Source organism: Poromitra crassiceps (genome assembly GCF_964638095.1).
Source record: "Poromitra crassiceps genome assembly, chromosome: 26".
Lineage (NCBI taxonomy): Eukaryota > Metazoa > Chordata > Actinopteri > Beryciformes > Melamphaidae > Poromitra > Poromitra crassiceps.
In genome coordinates, this window is record NC_139640.1 from 11367152 (window position 1) to 11387117 (window position 19966).

At 44.8% G+C, this 19966-nt stretch overlaps 1 protein-coding gene across 2 annotated transcripts; it reads left to right on the forward strand.

Annotated features, from left to right (window-relative positions):
• Nucleotides 1-1567: 1567 nt before the first annotated feature.
• On the forward strand, nt 1568-12263 carry LOC310798818 (uncharacterized protein). 2 transcript variants are annotated; one of them, XM_083661369.1, is made up of 6 exons: nt 1568-1808; nt 3957-4016; nt 5943-6308; nt 9194-9433; nt 11585-11684; nt 11989-12263. In XM_083661369.1, the coding sequence occupies exons 2-6, from the start codon at nt 3965-3967 to the stop codon at nt 12044-12046; spliced, it is 816 nt and encodes a 271-aa protein (XP_083517495.1). In that variant the 5' UTR covers nt 1568-1808; nt 3957-3964; the 3' UTR covers nt 12047-12263. The 2 variants fall into 2 exon arrangements, with proteins under 2 accessions (XP_083517495.1, XP_083517494.1); XM_083661368.1 differs by having other exon boundaries at nt 3960-4016.
• The last annotated feature ends 7703 nt before the right edge of the window (nt 12264-19966 follow it).

Genomic DNA, 19966 nt, shown 5'->3' on the forward strand with positions numbered 1-19966 from the left:
GTCTCTCCACCCTAGGAATGGAGCACACGGAGCGTGCAAGATTCCTAGTTATAATAATTTATATGAAATAGAGCGTCAAGCTCTTCATCAGACTCTTCACGTCACTTTGACTTGGTGCAATAAAACGCTGAAGCTGTTTTGATCCATTTTTGGAAAAACTGGCATGGCCATTTTCAAACAGGCCCCTTGACCAATCACCTCAAGATATCTGAATGAGAATGGTTCTATTCTATGGGTACCTATACGAGTCTCCCCTTTACAGACATGCCCACTTTATGCTAATCCCATCCTTTTTTCTTCTTTTTTTAGCATATAAGCGTTTTGTTTTCGCCTATTCTATTTGGATATTTGTGCATACTGGGGTCCCTAAACAGTCTTCTATTTCTATAATAGGGTTTATCCACCTTTTAAGGGTGCCATAAGTGTTTATGTGATACATTTATATACATCAAATATCTGTATTATACAGATAGAGCTTTTCAAGGAAAGAAAGAAAATGTAAATTCATGCTTTTCTGAGGATGTCATTGATTTTTGTTTATAATGGTGGTTGTTTTCCTTATGATTACCACAACTTACTGGCGCTTTTCCACCACAGGCCTGCCTACCTACCTACAGTAATACACAGCTCTCTAACGACCTGATGAAGTAACTGCTGTAGTGTTTATTGATTTAGCCAGAATTGCCTTTTCCCATATTCTATTCTTAGCTTCACTTGTTCAGCTGTGAAATTAATTACATGGATTTGTGTCAAATCCAAACAGACATTAAGGCTCTTGTATAATATATGGAACCAGAATGATTAGGCAAAAGCATTGGATGCTGCTGCTGGAGGAGGCAGAGGGTGAAGTGAGGACAGAGTAATCATATTTTTCAGCTGATATATTAGTGCCACCCACTGGCTAATTCCAGCTAACAGCACTGCTTTGCAGAGGACATGGCTGCTTTCTGGGTGGAAAATGTGCTTGTGTTAATTAAGTCCTTTAAGGTGTTTTTCCCAGCTGCATGCAAGTGATGCTGCAGATTTTGTTCAGTGATATTATAGTATAAAAAAAAAAAAAAAAAACGTAAGATTTTTGATGCATCTATTTTGTGCATCTCCAAACTATTTCTGTGAAAGCACTTTTTGAATAGATAAAATGGACATAATAATCAACAATGAAGTAGACTGAAAAGATTGTCCACACAGCAAATACTGTCACGGTCGGATAAGAACCGCGCCAGTACAAAGTCTATTTCATACTGTAAGTAAGGCAGAATCCGCACATTGTCAGTTGGTTTCCCTCTGAAAGAATACTATGTGTTTTATCTGCCTCTTGGTCTACAAACAGTGAGTGATGTGGAAAATCTTGAACGTGTTGCGTTGCTTGTGGGAGCATGTGCTTGGACACAGGGGCGGGTGGAGGGGTTGGTGATAAGGAGTGCTGATCTGACAATGGAAAGTCCACTTATTTAGAGCCGTGCGTTTTACTGTACAGGGAAGTGAGGGGGGGTGGGGTGGGGAGGAAATTGCACAGCTTGAAAACAACATGACGCCTAAAGTGCCTCTCTCACTGTGGAGAGAGGCAGACAGGTCGTCCAACATTAGCTCCACCACTCTTTACATTTCTTCCAATGCTGCAGCGACCGCCGCATTTTCAGCCTGACTGATCCACTTGCATTTTTAGTGCTCATGATGCAATGGCCACTGCTTTGAAGGCCTGTGTGATATCGCTTTGTTTTGGGCCATAAAGGTGTTGGCAGACTGCGCTGGTTGGGCTGCACCTTAACCCTGAGGGAACTGTGTGGTGTCTCTAACCTTTGGCAAAGGTAGGTGAATCCCACTCTGTACAGGCAGCATGCTGGCTTTTGTGGCTGTGTACATTTGTATAAATGGATCTGGATGACCTGGCCTATTAGCCACCTGAGGGATGCCTAATTTCAAGGTAAACTGCAACCGGGAATTTCAGGTTATAGATATTTTCATGCACGGTAAATTCAAGATTCCTTTATTTGTCTTTTTGATTTGAGTTCTATAATGTGTAGGTTTGTGCATATGTATCTAGTGTGTATATGTATATATATGCATACATACTGTATGTTTGTGTTGAATTGTTTACACACCATGCAAGATTGTTGTCTTTAGTGTCTTATAAGCCCATTAGAATACGTCTAAAGTAAGCAAAATAAGTAGAGTAAGTATACATTACGTGCCAATTATCTTTATTGCACACTGGACTTATATTAAGTCGGCTTGCCCTATACGTTACACGTGGCTCAGCCAGGCACAGTTAACCTATCGGCTGGCTCAGTCTCAGGGAGACTGAGCGTCTCCGAGGTGCTCTTTTAAGAGAGGCATTAAATAGACTTCAAATAGACTTTAAATAGATTTCAAAGTTCATTTAGGTAGTTCTATTGATTGTCCAGATTAAAGTGATTAAATTCGAGGGGAAGAGGGCATACTAGCGGAGGGCACAGTGTGTTTATGGTTCGTACTGCCTGGGGCGGAAGGAGCTATTGTGTTCCTGCACTGCTACAGTATTACACAAGAAACAGTGTTTTCATGTAGACATTGTTGCTTGGGGGAGGGGATTTTATAGTTTTGGTTCCTGTTTCTGATTCTAGTGCAGGCCGCAGTTTCAAAACAAAACATTTTAAACATCAAAGGGATATTTCAAATCTTTTTTAAGTCTAGCCCTATTTGCTGCCAACGATGATGTGGATTGGTAGAGTTCTTTCTCTCAGCACATGCTCTTCCTCAGTAGCTCTAAGGTTGGGTCAAAACAAATGCAACCTCAATGGGGGCCCTTTACTGTATGTACCAGCTGACTGAGGGGCAGTTTACACAAGGATGGTTTCCTATGGTGATGGAGAATTATTGTATCGTTAGTGCCTCCCTTTTAGACCGCGACGGCGAATTTGGGCTTAGGAAACGACACATTTTGAAACCACCTTCCAGAGTGAAATTCTTTGAGACGCTTCCCGCTGAGGGCTCCATGTAATCGGTTGAAGACGGCACATTTCAGAAACTCTGACGTGCCTGCACACGCGACACACGCGATTATGCCACAGCCGTGCGCGAGTTGGCAACCATTTTCAAAATAAAACGTCAGTATGAATGAAGTTTGGCAACATTCACAATTAAGCTACACTGCGGCCAACTTCAGTTACATGTTCATAATGTTACTGCTGCGAGGAGCCGATGGCTGTACCCGGTCGGCATTTAACGTTAGTTACAAAAGCACGTCGACAGTGTTTTCTCACTGCCAGTAGCCTACAGTAGGGTTTGACAGATCGCACACTCAGCGCTCCTGGTCCTCGCTGCTCGTTAAAGATTTCCAATAGGCGTTATTCTGATAAACTGGTCACATATATGTTACGTTCTCACCCGACAAATATTAAATCTTTAAAACAGTTTGGGTTTTTTTTTTAGCTTGAAAAAAAGGCGTACTCTACTTCCGTGTTTAAAACCGGAAAGACGATTACGAAATGACATCATGCAGAAGCGTCCTTGTATGGGCAAAGAATAAGGTGATCACACTGCCACCTAGCGACCTGGCATGTACATTACGGCGTTTTAAAAATTCAACAGCGCTCATGTAAACAGGGAGAAGGTGTGAAGGAAACGCTATTGTGTCGTTTCTTCCAGAAACTGTCCTCGTGTAAAGGGCCCCTGAAGCTCACTGAAATGTACTTTGTGTGCATTGTGTGGCACTGTGGATGACATTTCAGAGAGCTTCAGTCAGCCTGTAGGGCCAGACTTAAAAAATGTGAACTATCCCTTTAGGAGGTGTGTTTTGTGGAGAGGGAAATGTTTCATATTCCACATTTTCTTGTTTTATTGATGTTTGATGCAGCGAGGTGCGTAGTGGCACCCTGCTGCTGCACGAGTAGCTACAGAGCAAACACTATCACAGAGGTCAGAGGTCAGGGACGATGCTAATGCTAATGCTAATGCGTTCTCTCTCTCTACACCAGCAGGTGTTATGGATCTACAACGTTTCCTGTGCTGGAGAATTGCCCCTCTACTTCTCTTGAGTAAGGCTTCTGTTGAAACCACCATGTTGAGGATGTTGGTTCAAGCCACGGTGCATTCGTGTTGTTTTTAGACCAGTGGTTCTCCAAACTCTTTGACATGGAGAAACCCTGAACTGACACAGACTACAGACCCCCATTTGATGTGGTGTTTGTCTCAGGGTACCCCCCCCCCCCCCCATCTGATTTTAGCTTTGAGATGTTTTATTACAGAAAGTGTATGAAACTTATGGATGGTATTATGGTGAAAATAAATTATTCACTGGAAGCCCCTCCCTGCCTGGGGGGTCCCCACACCCCACTTTGAGAACCAGTGGTTTGGACCTTTGGCAGAAACTGGTCTCTGTTGTAGATTAAAGACATGTCAACTGCCTTTGCATTAGCAACCATGCCTGCATTATGTGGATGTGCACTGTTCTTTAGCTGTTTGCATGATTCATTCATAAAGTCAGAGAGGCTTTAATACCTGTTGTTGTTTTTTTACACAGATTCTAATCAGATATTAATGTGGTTTGATGGATGTCGCATTAGGCACGGCTGTCATGCACTATAAATCATTGGTTGACATGGCATGGCAGAAAACAGCCATACATATTCATAAAGTACGTGCTGAGGAAGAAGCTGACCTATTTTGTTGCCGTTACTCGTTTGATTTTTCATTCCCATTTCTGCCCAAAACCATGTACTTCTCAAAACCATGTACTTCTCAAGGCCAAAAGGTCAAAACGAATCAATATGAAGTACGACAGTATGAGTCCGCCTGGCCAAAAGTAAATACAGTGCACTCCTCTTATAGTGATCACCTTGGGACGGGTCAAATTGATCAGCGGATGATCATTATTTAAAAAAAAATCTTCTTTTTCTTGATTTCTCATGTAGATTACCATCTAAATGACATTCATTCAAGAACATTCAAGTCATAGAGTTAACCATTTATTGCATAAATGAGTATAATGCATACAATTATGTTTGGCGTTGAAGGCTCCGCTCTTATAATTATAATATTTAATTTAATATTTAATTAATTTAATTCTCCCTGAACTCGGCTCAGCAGCATGCTACGCCGAGCAGGGACTGGGAGAGCAAGCAAAATCCCCCAAGGGAATAAAATATTGCAGATACATTTAAACCATAGAGAGTAAAAGAGGGAGCCTAAAAGCAAGACATGGAAACATGTTCATTTTTTTGAGCCATGCAGACTCCAGAGCTACAATACATGATAGCATTTGATCTAAAAGGTGGAGGCTGGGGTGGAGGGGGCAAAGCGTTGCCAGCAGCCGCAAACGATCAGCAAGGTGGGGAACAGATCAGTGAGTGAGAGGCTGCCATATTTAAACGGACCGCCTTGATGTGAGAATGACTGTGATTGGAGAATTGGTTAAACGATGAACCAAACAGAGGCTGTCAGCTGGTACAGCTGGGGCGTAGCCTATGACATCATGTATTGAATGAACTAACGCAGGCTTCATTTTGTATAGATGTATTACATGAATACAGTACATATAAAGTAAAGGAATGTTATTGACTTTATTGACTCCACAGACAGATGCTGCAATCTCTCCATACTGTCTGTATACACACTCATTGGCTCATTTTTGGCAGTTAGTAAGTAAAATAATAAATAATAATAATAATAATAATAATAAATAATAAAATTACTGTAGTTTTAATTCCCCCCTATTGTTCTCAGGTGGGACGAGGCCCAAAATGATCACTCTAAACGGGGTATTGATCACTATAGGCAAATTATTTAAACGTGTATAGGAATGATTCGGGACCAAGCTTTTTGATCAATATAAGGGGTTGATCACAAACCGTGATCAGATATAAGCGGATCCCACTGTACATGTAGACAACATCTATAGGAAGAAGCATCCGACAGCGACAAGCTTTCAGTACCAAACGTCTACTCTCCACCTCTGTTCCCAGTGCCATGTGGGTTCCAGTGTATGTCTGTGCGCGTCCTGAACGAGGAGCCGGTCCATGTCATTCCCAGCGCTAGTCTGGTTCTGAAGGCCCACATTGAGCATGGGCCCCTGGAACAGGTCTCCATGATCACCTGGGAACGGGAGTCCGAAACTGGACCGACTCCAGGGAAAGTGACACTGGCCACGTGTGGCGCTGGCAAGTGTGCCGCTACTACCGGGACAAACGGCCGCGTGACCCTGGTGCAGCAGGACGGCGCCACGCTGAAGATGGATGGGTACAGCCGAGCGGACAGCGGCGTGTACGCTGTGACGGTCACAGATCAAGCGGGAGTGAACACCACGGCACACTGCATTGTCAGAGAATACGGTAGGATATGATAATGCACTTTGAAATTCATCTGTCAAAAATACAGACGATTAAAAGCACTCGCCTACCACAGCGGAGACCCGCGGGTTCAATTCCCGGTAGTGGTACTTTCATCTTGGTCAGACGTCCCTACAGACACAATTGGCCATGTCTGCGGGTGGGAAAGACAGTGGTGTATGAGTCCTGGTCGCTGCACTATAGTGCCTCCTCTGGTCGGTCGGGGTGCCTGTTTGGAGGGAGGGGAACTGGGGGGAATAGTGTGATACACACGTTGGTGATATACACGTTGGTGTATATATATAAACATTTTCTTGCAAGATTTTAGAACATCATACAATGCTGGTTTATGCAGAAATTGGGACTCATTGGGGATATTTTGTAAGCTGAGATATTTAAATTCTAACATTTAAAACAACAATCAATTGACTACAGCTTGACCTTTATTGAATGTGCTTTCCTTTCATGCCAGCAGGCAGCATTTCTTTCTGATGCTGGATATCTCATTTTTAAAATTTTCTAAAGATTTGCCTTGGCTTTGTTTCTAGGTATTCCATTATTTCCTTATGTTTCCCTTCCAGATGATTACCAGTTCAGTCTTGCCTTCACTCCTGTGATGGAAATCTATTGATTCTCAATCAGGAAGACTCGAAAGACTTGACTTTCAAAGAGAAATGATTATTTTATTACAAGCTTGTAACGGGCATAATTGTGACAGTCTTCAAGAGAAAGAATTTTTTATTTATTTATTTATTTATTTTTATTCCCTATTAGTGCTAATTTAATTTATTTATCCTGGTTGCTGCTCCACCCTCTGCCGATCTGGGGAGAGCCGAAACTGGCTCCATGCTTCCTCCGAGACATGGGCAGTTAGCCAGCCGCTTCTTTTCACCTGACAGGGGAAGCTTCACCGGTAGGACATAGCACGTGGGAGGTTCACGCTATTCCAACCAGTTCCCCTCCCTATGAACAGGCGCCCCTAATGACCAGAGGAGGCACCACATTAGCAACCAGGATATTGCATGTTTTGATGAAGGGTTCCTATATGAAGGAAACCCCCAGGGGGCACGGGGAGAACATGCAAGTTCCACACAGAAAGGCCCTTTTGACGGCCCCACCCGGGCGGTGGGCACTCGAGGACATGCGGACGGGCACACATTCCTTCAGCGCTCACAGCGTCCCAGGTGAGAATCGAACCCAGGACCTTCTAGCTGTGAGGCGACAGCTCTACCACTGAGCCACCATACCACCCTATAGTACACATGTTAATCACAAAGAAAACCACCCCAGAACCACAGTTCACCTGCAGGTGGCTGCAGATGTTCCAGACCTAACAACAGTTAGAGGCAGGGCTGACTCATCTTGGTTATAGGCATAAATGTCAGCTCTGCACTTTCCAAGGTAAAGACGTCAATGGCCTTCACACCTTCATCACACTGTCGAAGTTGTCTCCGTTTACAGATGTCACTCAGAAACTGGGACTCTTACATATATGATTATATTAAAATGCCAATATATAAAATGCTATCGCCATATAACGTGATATATGGAAAATGCCATCACAAACCCTATTTTTCTTTAAAAGCGTCACTGCTCTCATTCTAATCTGTCTACAATACCTGCATCAATTTGTCAGTTGCACTGTTCCCTCCATCATATGTTTCTCCAACATGATGCCTCACTCACCAGTCTCATTACTGTCTCACAGACTGTTAAGTTAAGTTAAGTTATCCTTTATTTAGCCCCATGGGGATTCGAATTCAAATTCATCCTCTGCATTTGACCCATCCTCTACTAGGAACCTTCCTAGAACTAAGAGCAGTGGGCAGCCACTGTGCAGCGCCCGGGGACCAACTCCAGTTCTTTTAGCCAGTGCCTTGGTCAGGGGCACTGACAGGAGTATTAACCCTAACATACATGTTATTGATGGTGGGAGGAAACCGGAGCCCCCAGAGAAAACCCACACAAACACGGGGGGAGAACATGCAAACTCCACACACAAAGGACCTGGGATGGACCGGGGTTCGAACCCGGGACCTTCTTGCTGTGAGGCAACAGCGCTAACCACTGATCCACTGTGCCATCCATAGACTGAGCATCTCCTCACAGTATTAACCCATTGATACCTGATGCAGATGTGTGTGTATCCCTTTAAGACCGCGAACCACGTGACGCGGTCTTAAAAGGATACACACATAAATGAGGGATATACACGCAAATGCTGCATCAGGTATCAATGGGTTAAACCATTCCCCCAGTACAGCATTACTCCCCCCCCCCCATTTTCACCCCAATTGGACTTGGCCAATTCCCCCTATTGTCCCTGTCATTGCTCCACCCCCTCACGCTTCCTCCGATACATGTGCAGTCGCCAGCCGCTTCTTTTCACCTGACAACGAGGCGTTACACCGGCAGGACGTAGCGCGTGGGTAGCCTGGGTAAACCCAGCCTCCACGTGACCTCTATGTAGCACATGTAGCACATAGAGGTCACGTGGAGGCTGGGTTTACCCAGGCTAGCGCGTGGGAGGATCACGTCATTCCCCCAGGTCCCCTGCCCCCCCGAACAGGCACCCCGATCGACCAGAGAAGGCGCTATAGTGCAGGGACCAGGACTCATACCCCACTGGCCACCCGCAGACACAGCCAATTGTCTGTGGGAACGTCTGACTAAGCCGGAAGTATCTCTGCCGGGAATTGAACACCGGTCTCCACAGTGGTAAGCGAGAGCTTTTAGCTCTCTAACAGAAAGATGCTGAGAACTTGTCCTGATGTCATCTCACCTCACTGCTGTATGTTCTCTCAGATGATGAAGTCTTCTAACAGCCTGCATCCGCTCGACCTCCATGATCCCACTTTTCATTTCCAAATGACGTGTGTCTTTTCCAGAGGCTGTGCACCACGTCTCTGTCAGCATCAACGTGTCTCACTCCTCCCTGGTGTGCGGCGAGGCCTGGGGCACGGACCCCCACTTCAGCTGGCTCCACGAGAGAGTGGCCGTCACCAAGGCTGTGGGGAGCGTCTCCAGTGACGGGACCACCCTGTACGTCTCCAGCTCGCCCATCTGCGGCCACTTCACCTGCAGGGTCAGCAACGAACTAGGCTACAGCACTGCTGCCTTCACCGCAGGTACGAGCTGCTTCAGGATCTATGTGTGTGTGAGTGAGAGAGAGAAATAGTGTGTGTGTGTGAGTGAGTGAGAGTGTGTGTATGTGTGTGTGTGTGTGTGTGTGTGTGTGTGTGTGTGTGTGTGTGTGTGTAACCGAGTTGAATCAGCGCGGATTCCTCGTGAGTCCCGAGTGGTAGCGAGTGGATTGGTTAAACTCACTCCCCAGGTATAAAGGCATGTTAACCAGCTCCGCCAAGGGAGCTAGCTCTCTTGGTGTTGCGGTTAACATGCTGGACTCCCCAGCCGAGGGTCGGCAGTTCGAATCCACCCCTGGACAAGCCCTTAACATGGGTTGCTGCAAGTACCACCTACACAACGCCGTTACATGTGTGTGAGTGTGAGTGTGTATGTGTATGTGTATGTGTGTGTATGCAGCCAGTTTGTTGCAGGCAGGTCATCTTTAATCACACTCTCCTTTGATGCTGGATTGAAAGGAAAGGTCTTATTTGAGTCACTCTGGTCAGTGTAGGGCTTTGTTGTGTATGAGCAAGAATCCAATCTGGGAACCCATCGGCTAAACAAAACAAAAACTAAATTCTCTCTAACCTCTGGGGGCAGCGGCAGCGGAAGAGAATCCCTTTCCGCTCGATGCAAGCTCTGCCATTGGCTCCAACCGACCGGCTCTGCCCATTTATGGATTTCCTTTTCCGTTCCCTGCTGCGTGTCGCACTCAAATCCTTCCGTCGCTGTGAAACAACAATAACATAAATAAAGCATAAATTAATACTAATCTAATTTTAGGAAAATTGTCACAGCACACCATCATAAAATGAGTAAAAAAAAAAGCAGTTGGAGTCAAATGGCTTAAGACACAACACTGTTATCTAGCGGTCAAGGGTCTAAGCACAACACACAATTAGCCACTGTTATGACTCTTTGCACATAAACTAGTCATTAAAAATATACTTTTTTTGTTTGTTTTTGAGAATTGATACAGTATCTCAAAACATAATATTGCGATACCCGAGTGTATCAATATTTTCTTATACCCCTCTGGTGCAGATGGAAAGTAACTAAATGCATTATTACTCAAATACTGTAGGCCTGATTAAGTTTCGAGCTACTGGCACCTGTCTGGTACTTTCACTAACATTTCAGAATGACATATAGATCTTTACTCCACTACATTTATCTGATGGCTGGAGTTAGTTGCTTAACACTCTGAAGGGACATATCTTCAAAATTAGTACTTTTACTTAAGTAAAGGAATTAAGCACCACCACCCCCCCGCTGCTCTGTGTGTTATTATATGTACTAGAAAATGTCTAGCACCATTGAGCAATTCTGCCTTACTATAGTAGTGAGCAGTGTTGGGCAAGTTACTTTCAAAATGTAACATACTACATATTACTAGTTACTTTCATTTGAAAGTAATAAGTTACTTTACAATATTACTTTCTGTGTAGAGTAACTCATTACTTATTACACTACTTTTGCATTACTTTCACCAAAACAACAGCAGCAGCAGAATGACATTGCCGCCCCAGAACCATCCCGAAAAATAATTTCAAACACCTTTAAGTCAGTGTAAACAATCCAAAATTCTAAATGTCATTTTCCTTTTTTATTGTCATCTATAGTGGTTATTTGCATAAAAACACAGTTTGATTAGGAAATGATTGTATCTTTTTTAAATATGTGCTTTGATTTAATCAAATGTAACTCAATTTGTAACTTGAGTTACTTGACAAAGTAACTGGTATAATATTACTGAAATCCTATAAGTAATAAGTTATATTACTGAGTTACTGCTAAAAGTAATATATTACATGTAATATGTTACTTTTGTAATGAGTTACCCCCAACACTGGTAGTGAGATGAGAAGAGATATTCAGGTGGGTAGGGCCAGTGTATAGTTTTATTGGTTGTGTTTCAGTGGTAACAGACTTTTCCACTGTGCTGCTGCTGGTACCACTGACCAGGCTCAACAAATAGCATCTGCCAAGACATGATGTAATGCAAAGACAGCCAGGAGACTTTCAGATAGCTCCTCCTGGTGCAGTGCCAATGAAGGAAGTTGACTGTGCAGACTTGCTGTGTTGAGAGCCTCTGGGGGGCGGACCTGCTGAGTGACCCGTGTGTCTTGTCTTCCTGTCGGTGTCTCTGACAGCACCGTGTGAGACAGAGGGCAAAGGGACGACGGTCGCTGTAGCGTGCCTGGTCCTCCTCCTCCTGCTGAGCGGAGCAGCGCTGGCTCTTCTCCTGTGGAGGTACAGTAATGTACACTGACACACCGGCACCACAAACAGCCCCGCACAGCAGATACACATCTCATTTCAGCTCCGACGATAGAGCCGTACACTGAGAGAATACACTGAGAGAATACGATCAAATAAGATACTGGAGAAAAGGAAGACAGAATAAAATGATTGCAGAATGGAAATAGCAAAAACGTCACACACTCGCACTCCATGAGGCATGACAGGCTAACCTTTGTCTGCCCAAAAAACAATTGTGGGTGCCTGGTTTGTCAGCGCTGTTTGATCAAGGTTTGGCATTTGGGTTTCTTTGCAGGAGACACAGATACAGCAACAGAGGAGAGAGGCTGCACGAACATCTGGACGACATCTAAAACATCTCAACCTGCTCTCCTCTGACTCAGAGGAGAGCAGGAAATGGGCTGGACTCTAAGGGAGGAACTTCCTGCCCTGTAAAGCCCAGTAAAGCCACATGACCTTGGCTGGGACAATGTGGAGAGTGAATGTTATTTCCTGAGAAAAATGGTTTAGGTTTGTTTAACGAATGTGCTTTGTATTGAACTGTATTGAACTGGTTTGCCTTTGTAATAAAAACCCTGCACAGAATGTGAAACAAGCTCACTGACTCAGCATTTTAACAAAGAAAAAGAGAATATTATGAGAGTGCTTTATAGTTTTCAGAAGCATGTTGTTGCCTACGCATTATAAGCTGTAGTAGCTTTGTCCAGTCTTGAGTCCGTCGTTCTGATATCTTAGATAAGTCTCAGTCTCTTGTGGACTTGGACTTGTTGTCTGCAGGCCTACTTCATGGGCCACCCACTTTCCCCTACACTACAGCAAGTTATTAGAAATCAAAATATAAAATACACCTGCAAGATTGTTTGTTATGAATATAAGAAATTGCAGTAGTGTGTGTGTGTGTGTGTGTGTGTATGTGTGTGTGAGAGAGAGTGTGTTCATTTCTGTGTCCAATGGGATTTTTTTTTACATTGGGGAAATGTTATCAGCAGCTACACTACAGCTAGCTACATTAGCGCCTTAAGGCTGAATTATGCTCACCCTGCCGTGAAGGGCGCGTGGGTGGAGCGAGGGGCGGGCGCGTCATATGATGTAAATTTGTTGGGCGTGGTTAAGCGCTAGCTCCAGCGGCCGCTCGCGTTCTGCCTGATTTTTTTTCTAACAGCGCCAGCTTCTCTCCAAACATGGCCGTACTTGAACCATTGAGCCCTGAACACTGAGCTGTGTTTTCGCCACATTTCTTGACCCATGTGGTAGGCTATAAACTTAGATTTGCAACTGTTCGTTTTTAGTCATTTCACCAAGTAAATGTGTTGTGTTGAGAGCATTATTGAGAGAGATTAAAAGCAGCACAGAGTAGTAGGCTATCAGGGCTGTAGTAAAAACGGCTTTCAGTAAAAACAAGTTTGGTGAGTCCTTCATGTGCTGATGTGCGGTCGTTTGAGAGTGAAAGCGCACTCAGTACTGCACAGCGTTTCATTGCGACTTTTCACTGGCTGTTCTCACCATTGTACAATACATGCTGATCACTTTCTGAGTATAATGGCATCTGCCCCAGCGCGAGGTCTGCACGGAGACTACGGAGACTCGCGGGGCCCCACCCCCACGGAGCTTTGCTCGAGCATAAGAGCACCTTAAGGCTCCTACACCCACGGGAAATGAGAGCCCTGACCCCGGCCGCTCCACTGAGCCACACAGGCTCAGTGGAGCCAGTCTGACCAAACAACCAGAGGTCAGACTGAGCACAGGCCCATGTAGAGGTCACCTAACAACCAGAGGTCAGACTGAGGACAGGCCCATGTAGAGGTCACCTAACAACCAGAGGTCAGACTGAGCACAGGTCCATGTAGAGGTCACCTAACAACCAGAGGTCAGACTGAGCACAGGCCCATGTAGAGGACACCTAACAACCAGAGGTCAGACTGAGCACAGGCCCATGTAGAGGTCACCTAACAACCAGAGGTCAGACTGAGGACAGGTCCATGTAGAGGTCACCTAACAACCAGAGGTCAGACTGAGCACAGGCCCATGTAGAGGTCACCTAACAACCAGAGGTCAGACTGAGCACAGGCCCATGTAGAGGTCACCTAACAACCAGAGGTCAGACAGAGCACAGGTCCATGTAGAGGGCACCTAACAACCAGAGGTCAGACTGAGCACAGGCCCATGTAGAGGTCACCTAACAACCAGAGGTCAGACTGAGCACAGGCCCATGTAGAGGTCACCTAACAACCAGAGGTCAGACTGAGGACAGGCCCATGTAGAGGTCACCTAACAACCAGAGGTCAGACTGAGCACAGGTCCATGTAGAGGTCACCTAACAACCAGAGGTCAGACTGAGGACAGGCCCATGTAGAGGTCACCTAACAACCAGAGGTCAGACTGAGGACAGGCCCATGTAGAGGTCACCTAACAACCAGAGGTCAGACTGAGGACAGGTCCATGTAGAGGTCACCAAACAACCAGAGGTCAGACAGAGGACAGGTCCATGTAGAGGTCACCTAACAACCAGAGGTCAGACAGAGGACAGGCCCATGTAGAGGGCACCTAACAACCAGAGGTCAGACTGAGGACAGGTCCATGTAGAGGTCACCTAACAACCAGAGGTCAGACAGAGGCCTGAGATTCTGCACGCTGGAATCTTTCAGGAAGTGTGCAGGTCACCCGCACGGGTGACCTGCACACTTCCTGAAAATGTCAGCCCGATCGCATGTAAAATGGCATCGCTGTGGCCGAACACAATTCTGCTCACTCACTCACTCACTCACTCACAGAAACTTCTCATTATTATTATAGGATAGGATAAGTGGATAAGTGATATCATCAGTGATTTATGACTCATAGTCATTGTGACATCATCAGTGATGTCATAAATCCTTCCCTGCAAAGGCTATAAATTAGGACTGGTGCAACTCAACATCACCAATTCTATGCTCCATGTGTAACTGGTCAGTCAGGCCTTGCTCACAGAGTTGGCATGCAGCCTCTCCTCTCTCCCCCCAGAGGGTTTTCACAGTTCACTTCCTTGGCTGATTCCAACTCTGCTCAGGTGTGCCCCCCACTCAAGTGTCTTCAACCGTCTATAGTTTGGGTGTAACTGTAGCAACAAATAAATAGTGGCCCTCTGGGAGCCAGACTATATCAGAACCCAACTCGAGGCCAAAAGTATAAAACCATGCGTACACGAAAAGTGTGCTGCACCACTTCCCACACAGGTTTCCCAACGGATAAAACTCACGGGCCGTGAGAATATGAAAATGGGATGAAAAGTGAGGGGTTATTGATAGATAGGTGTGGAATACAAATCGCACACTCAGTCCTCCGTCAAATCCTGAGGCTCCTGCTTTGATCCACCAGATTACATGGCCCCTATATGAAATAGAAATAAGGGGGAATATGAAAAAACGCAGCAACTGGAAGGCGGGATCAGAGCAGTGCTTACTGAGAGGGGACAGAACATTTCTCACTCACTTCCCCCCAACACAGATTTCCTCAGCCGATCCGGGGATTTGAACCGCCATCATCCGTGTCACAAGCCCACCCGTCCCCGCTCGCTCCCGCTGTTTAGTGAAGCTGCCTGGAGTCGCTGCTCTCTCGCCTCCCATCAGACTAAAGAGGAGGCGGAGGTGCCAGAGAGACACATCCATCATCCAGGGCTGAAACCTGGATCATCAGACCACGCTGGAGGATCAGACCACGCTGGAGGATCAGACCACGCTGGAGGCAGGAACAGGCAGACATCCTCCAAGGTGCATGAATCAAAAAGAGCCAAAGCAAAAGGGAAATACATCAGCTACTCTTGGGGAACAACTGACGATGCCTGAATATATATATGGCTCTTGCAGCTGAAATAGTGCAGTATGGTATGTATTCCCGTAGGATTTTTGTGCCAAAATTGATTTTTTTGCTGTTTTGGCTTCTTTAGGGACCAAACTAACAGAAAATGAAGGGTGCCAAATTTTCTGACCCCCACCCCCTTTCTGAGCGCCCCCTATAGAAAATAGATGGCTCAATATGTGAAAAAATATAACTTAATCCCAAGAAAATAGATAACATAGTTTTTTATATTGATTATGGTACATCTAGGCATGCTTAAGAACATACTAAAAATATAGGAAAATGTAATTCCTGGAAATGCATCACTTTCAAGATGGCGTCCAATTAGGCTGCCAGGAGCTTAAAATGGCTATATCTCAGATTCTATTCAAGCTAGAAAGCTGATTTTGGTAACTAATCCTAGGTTTTATGGCTCAAGGAATTCAACTGATTAAGTGAAATTGTAATCCTTTACTTATTTATTGTCAAATCCAAGATGGCGTCCATCCTACGGTGATGTCTCATTGTACTGAATTAGGTAAAAACAACACATTTGCCATTTTTATTGAAAGAGAAAATACCTGTCATATTTAATGTGATAAATGGTGTTTAAAATGGAAGACATTTATTAAACATGTTTCTTTTATGTAAATAACCACACAGTAGTCGAGTAATCCAGTAAAACAGGTTTATCGTTCAGTTAAGCATACTGTATACTGCTAAATTCCACAAAAACATAACAGAACAAAGACAGGTGATATAAAGGAATTTAGGAAATAATACTTGATGATCTATTCATCGTCAGTGTCCTCTTCTGGAATGTCCTCACTTGTGTTTGTGCTGTCTCCACCATAACATTTGCAGAGAGGAGTGCAAGGGAGGTGATTCTTTGAGCAGCTGCACTGTCCCTTGCAACCTACTTTGCAGCCACATTTGATGAGCTCAAGTACTGCCTGTGGTGCAGGGAGGGCAAGACACCTGACTGGAACATATCCACCACTCTCTGAACACCAGCCATTCTGTTCAATTGGTGGAAGCTCAGGGCAATTTGTCTTGTAAGATTTATCACGCATTGTGACATAATTGGCCCGTAGGATGTGGGGTAGCAATGCAGCACGAGTTGGAGGTAGCATCTCACCCTCCAGGTTCTTTGATCGGAATAGTTCCCATCTGAGTGATGGCAGGGTTGTTGGACCTTTTGAGCTGTAAACGCGGCACACAAAATTATCTAATGCCTTCACCAGTGATGGGAGCTCACCATTGATAAGCTCGGGGGGAATGCAACCCTTGCCAAGGTCCTTGAAGCAGTCAATGGCAGGATCATCATCATCAAGCTTCAGGTATGCGTTGATCCACGTCTTTTTGGAGATTCCAACAAATTTTCCTCCCCAGTCAGCACCAGAAAAATTGTAATCCCTGACATTTGTGACGTCCAATAACTTGAACACGCTCAAAAACATTTATTTTCTGTTTGTTTGCACCTATGCCTGTTGAAAATGTCAGAAGTTGGAGTTGCAATGCATTCACATGATACTAAATCAAGTAGCAGTAAGAGGACATCAGTGTCGGGTGACCAAACACATATGTCTCGTGAGGCACCATTGGCAGCAGAGGCAAGGACTTGATGAGGTATTAGGGTATCAGCCTCTTCATGTGTGTGTGCCTCCACAAAATCACATCCCTTGATGAAGGTGTCATAGATAACAACCAGTAGGAAAGAACTGTCCTTTGAGAAGTACTCCAGCAGTCCCTGGGCCAACTCACATGTCAGCTTCCTCTTGGTCGATGATGCAGAGAGGAGATCCTTGATCGACATAGTGAGCTTCATCTCTGGATGGATTTCGTATTCTACAGAAGTAGTTGCTCTCTTCTGTCTAGTTTTGTTCTTTAATGACTCATCCATATATCGATCGAAGACAACTCGACCCTCAGAATAGCCTGCCATCATTGTTTTGATGCGTTTGTTGAATGCATCCTGAAGGTCCGACAGCTTCCGCATGGTTGGTGTCTTTTTCATGCTCTGAAGCACAGCCATGGCATCAACTATCAGAACTTTGATAGCGACACCTAGAGGATCTTTCATTGGATCAGGCTGTGGGACAGCTTCAGGGAGCTCTGCCTTGACATCTTCAATTGCATGCATGAGACTAGCTTTGTCTGTAGGGATGTACAAGGGTCCATCCACAGCACACAGAGAGCGGGGAACCATTGACATTTCATAGTCTCCAATTGTCTCCTGAAGTTTGGGAACTAGACTTGGTCGACTCCCTTGAATGATGAGAAATCTTCCAAGCAGTTCACGTTCTTCACGCAACTTGATGACCTTGTCTCCAACATGCACTTTTTTTTCCCATCCAGTTTGAAAAGGTCTTCAACTTGAATTTCTTCATTTTTGTCCCACACTGAGAGTGTTGACGTAGTGATCAAACGTATGGTTAGGGTCAGGGTTAAGGTTAGGGTTTTGGGTTAGGGTTTTAGGGGTTAGTGGTCGGAACAAAGAGAGGTTGGGACAAAGAGAGGTTGGAAAAATGGTACGGCACCAAAAACCATTACCTTCAGCTCCAAGCTATTTTTTTTAATTTTTGCCTGAAATGACATGCCCAAAGTTATTCAGTAATGGCTCCGGAAGTACAGGGCCCAGATGCACAATTCTGGAGTCTATGTATAGGTAACACCTTGAAAAATGTACTTCAAGTGGAAGTTTAGTGATAACATCTACCAGGACAGAAGTACTGCAGATAAACTGCAGCAGAAATTAATTTTTTTAGGTTCGCCTAAACAAAACTTACAATTGGAGTGTGAATAACATCAATAATACCATTTAGCAGTGGGCCACAAATATTTGGATCTGTTCTACATATTCTCAACTGCATCTCCTCCAAATTTGGTGTCATACAACTAAAGTTCTACAGCCATTTTAGTAAGAGTAGTCCCAGGCGGACTTCTATTTTACTGTTCAGGGAGGTCCCAAAATAGATGGCCCCCCAGAACTGGGGGTGGGGGTCTGAATATTTGGCACCCTTCATTTTCTGTTTGTTTCGGCCCTATAGAAGCCAAAACAGCAAATAAATCAATTTTGGCACAAAAATCCTACGGGAGCGGTTTTTTTGACATAGCATACCACACTAAAAGGTGTTGTTCTTATTTATTAGTAAAGTCAATTATTTTCATTCCATACCAGAGAACTGAAGCGAACCTCCAGGTCAAAACTCAAACTTCAAACACAACTTGGTTTATTACTCTGTAACTCTGTAATTAACTCCTCCCATTTGATTCGGGAGAGAGAGAGACGATGAATAATAATTAAAAAAAGAAATTGCATGATTGAAATGACAGAAGATTCTAGAGTTTACGGAAAGGTGGTGGGAGGACGGCAGAGATGAACAGGCAGACGAGCAAAGGAACACTTTTAAGTTCCCGGGCGCCATTATGTCAAACACTGCCGCTTTGTCACACACCTTGTGCGTGGGATGTTAACACACATGGTACCCGTTGTTGTGCATCATGTTTGGATGCACACAGACGCACCTGTTTAGGCGCAGGGCAACAAGGGGGGTTGGGGTGATGCACGGGGGGTGAGGGGGGTTGGGGTTAGGCACTGGTAGCCACTTGGTTGGGGTTAGGGTTGGGATATGGTGTGGCTGGTTGGCTAGCTAGCGCAGCCCCCTCCAAAACTAGACAGCTGCAGACACCAACTCCACACTCTGCCTGGCTTCCAAGAGATCAAGGTCACGTGCTTAGCGTCACGGTGTCCAGGGTGATGCACGAGGTTCCCCATAAGCTCCCCCGATGAGATCAGGCTCGACAGCAGCAATGATGATTGGTTCTCAAAACGTGGTGGAGAGATCTGATTGGTTGAATGTAAATTAGCAGGAGCAGGAAATGTCATCTTGACAGCATGGGAAGTGGACAGCATGGGAAAATCCAAATCCACTATCTCTCTGAAACGCGCGTGTGTGTGGATCAAAACACCTAGCCTTCCTGTTCCTGCATGATTGAACTTTCGCTGTGATTCATTGCTTAAAATGTATAAACCATTGCTTGATAACAATATGATATTAGTCAACTTGCCTGGAAGGGGGTTATATTAACCCATTGATACCTGATGCAGCATTTGCATGTATATCCCTCATTTGTGTGTGTATCCCTTTAAGACCGCAAACCGCGTGACCCTAAAAGTTTTCCGCTTTGAATATACTGTATGGCCACCTGAAAATATTTCCGATTTGAAAAAATGGAAAATATGACTTTCTAGAGACTGGTGGGGGAGTCATGCACAGGAGTGGAGTCTATAGTATCTATTAGAATGGTCTATTATAATTCAGCCCAAAGAATTGAAAAGATTGTCTTCTGATCACTGAATATGATCTTATCACCATCTCTGCTCTCCATGGCACTCACCCCCAACCCCCCACCACCACACAATAGCTGATTCATAATATGAATTATTATGATTATGT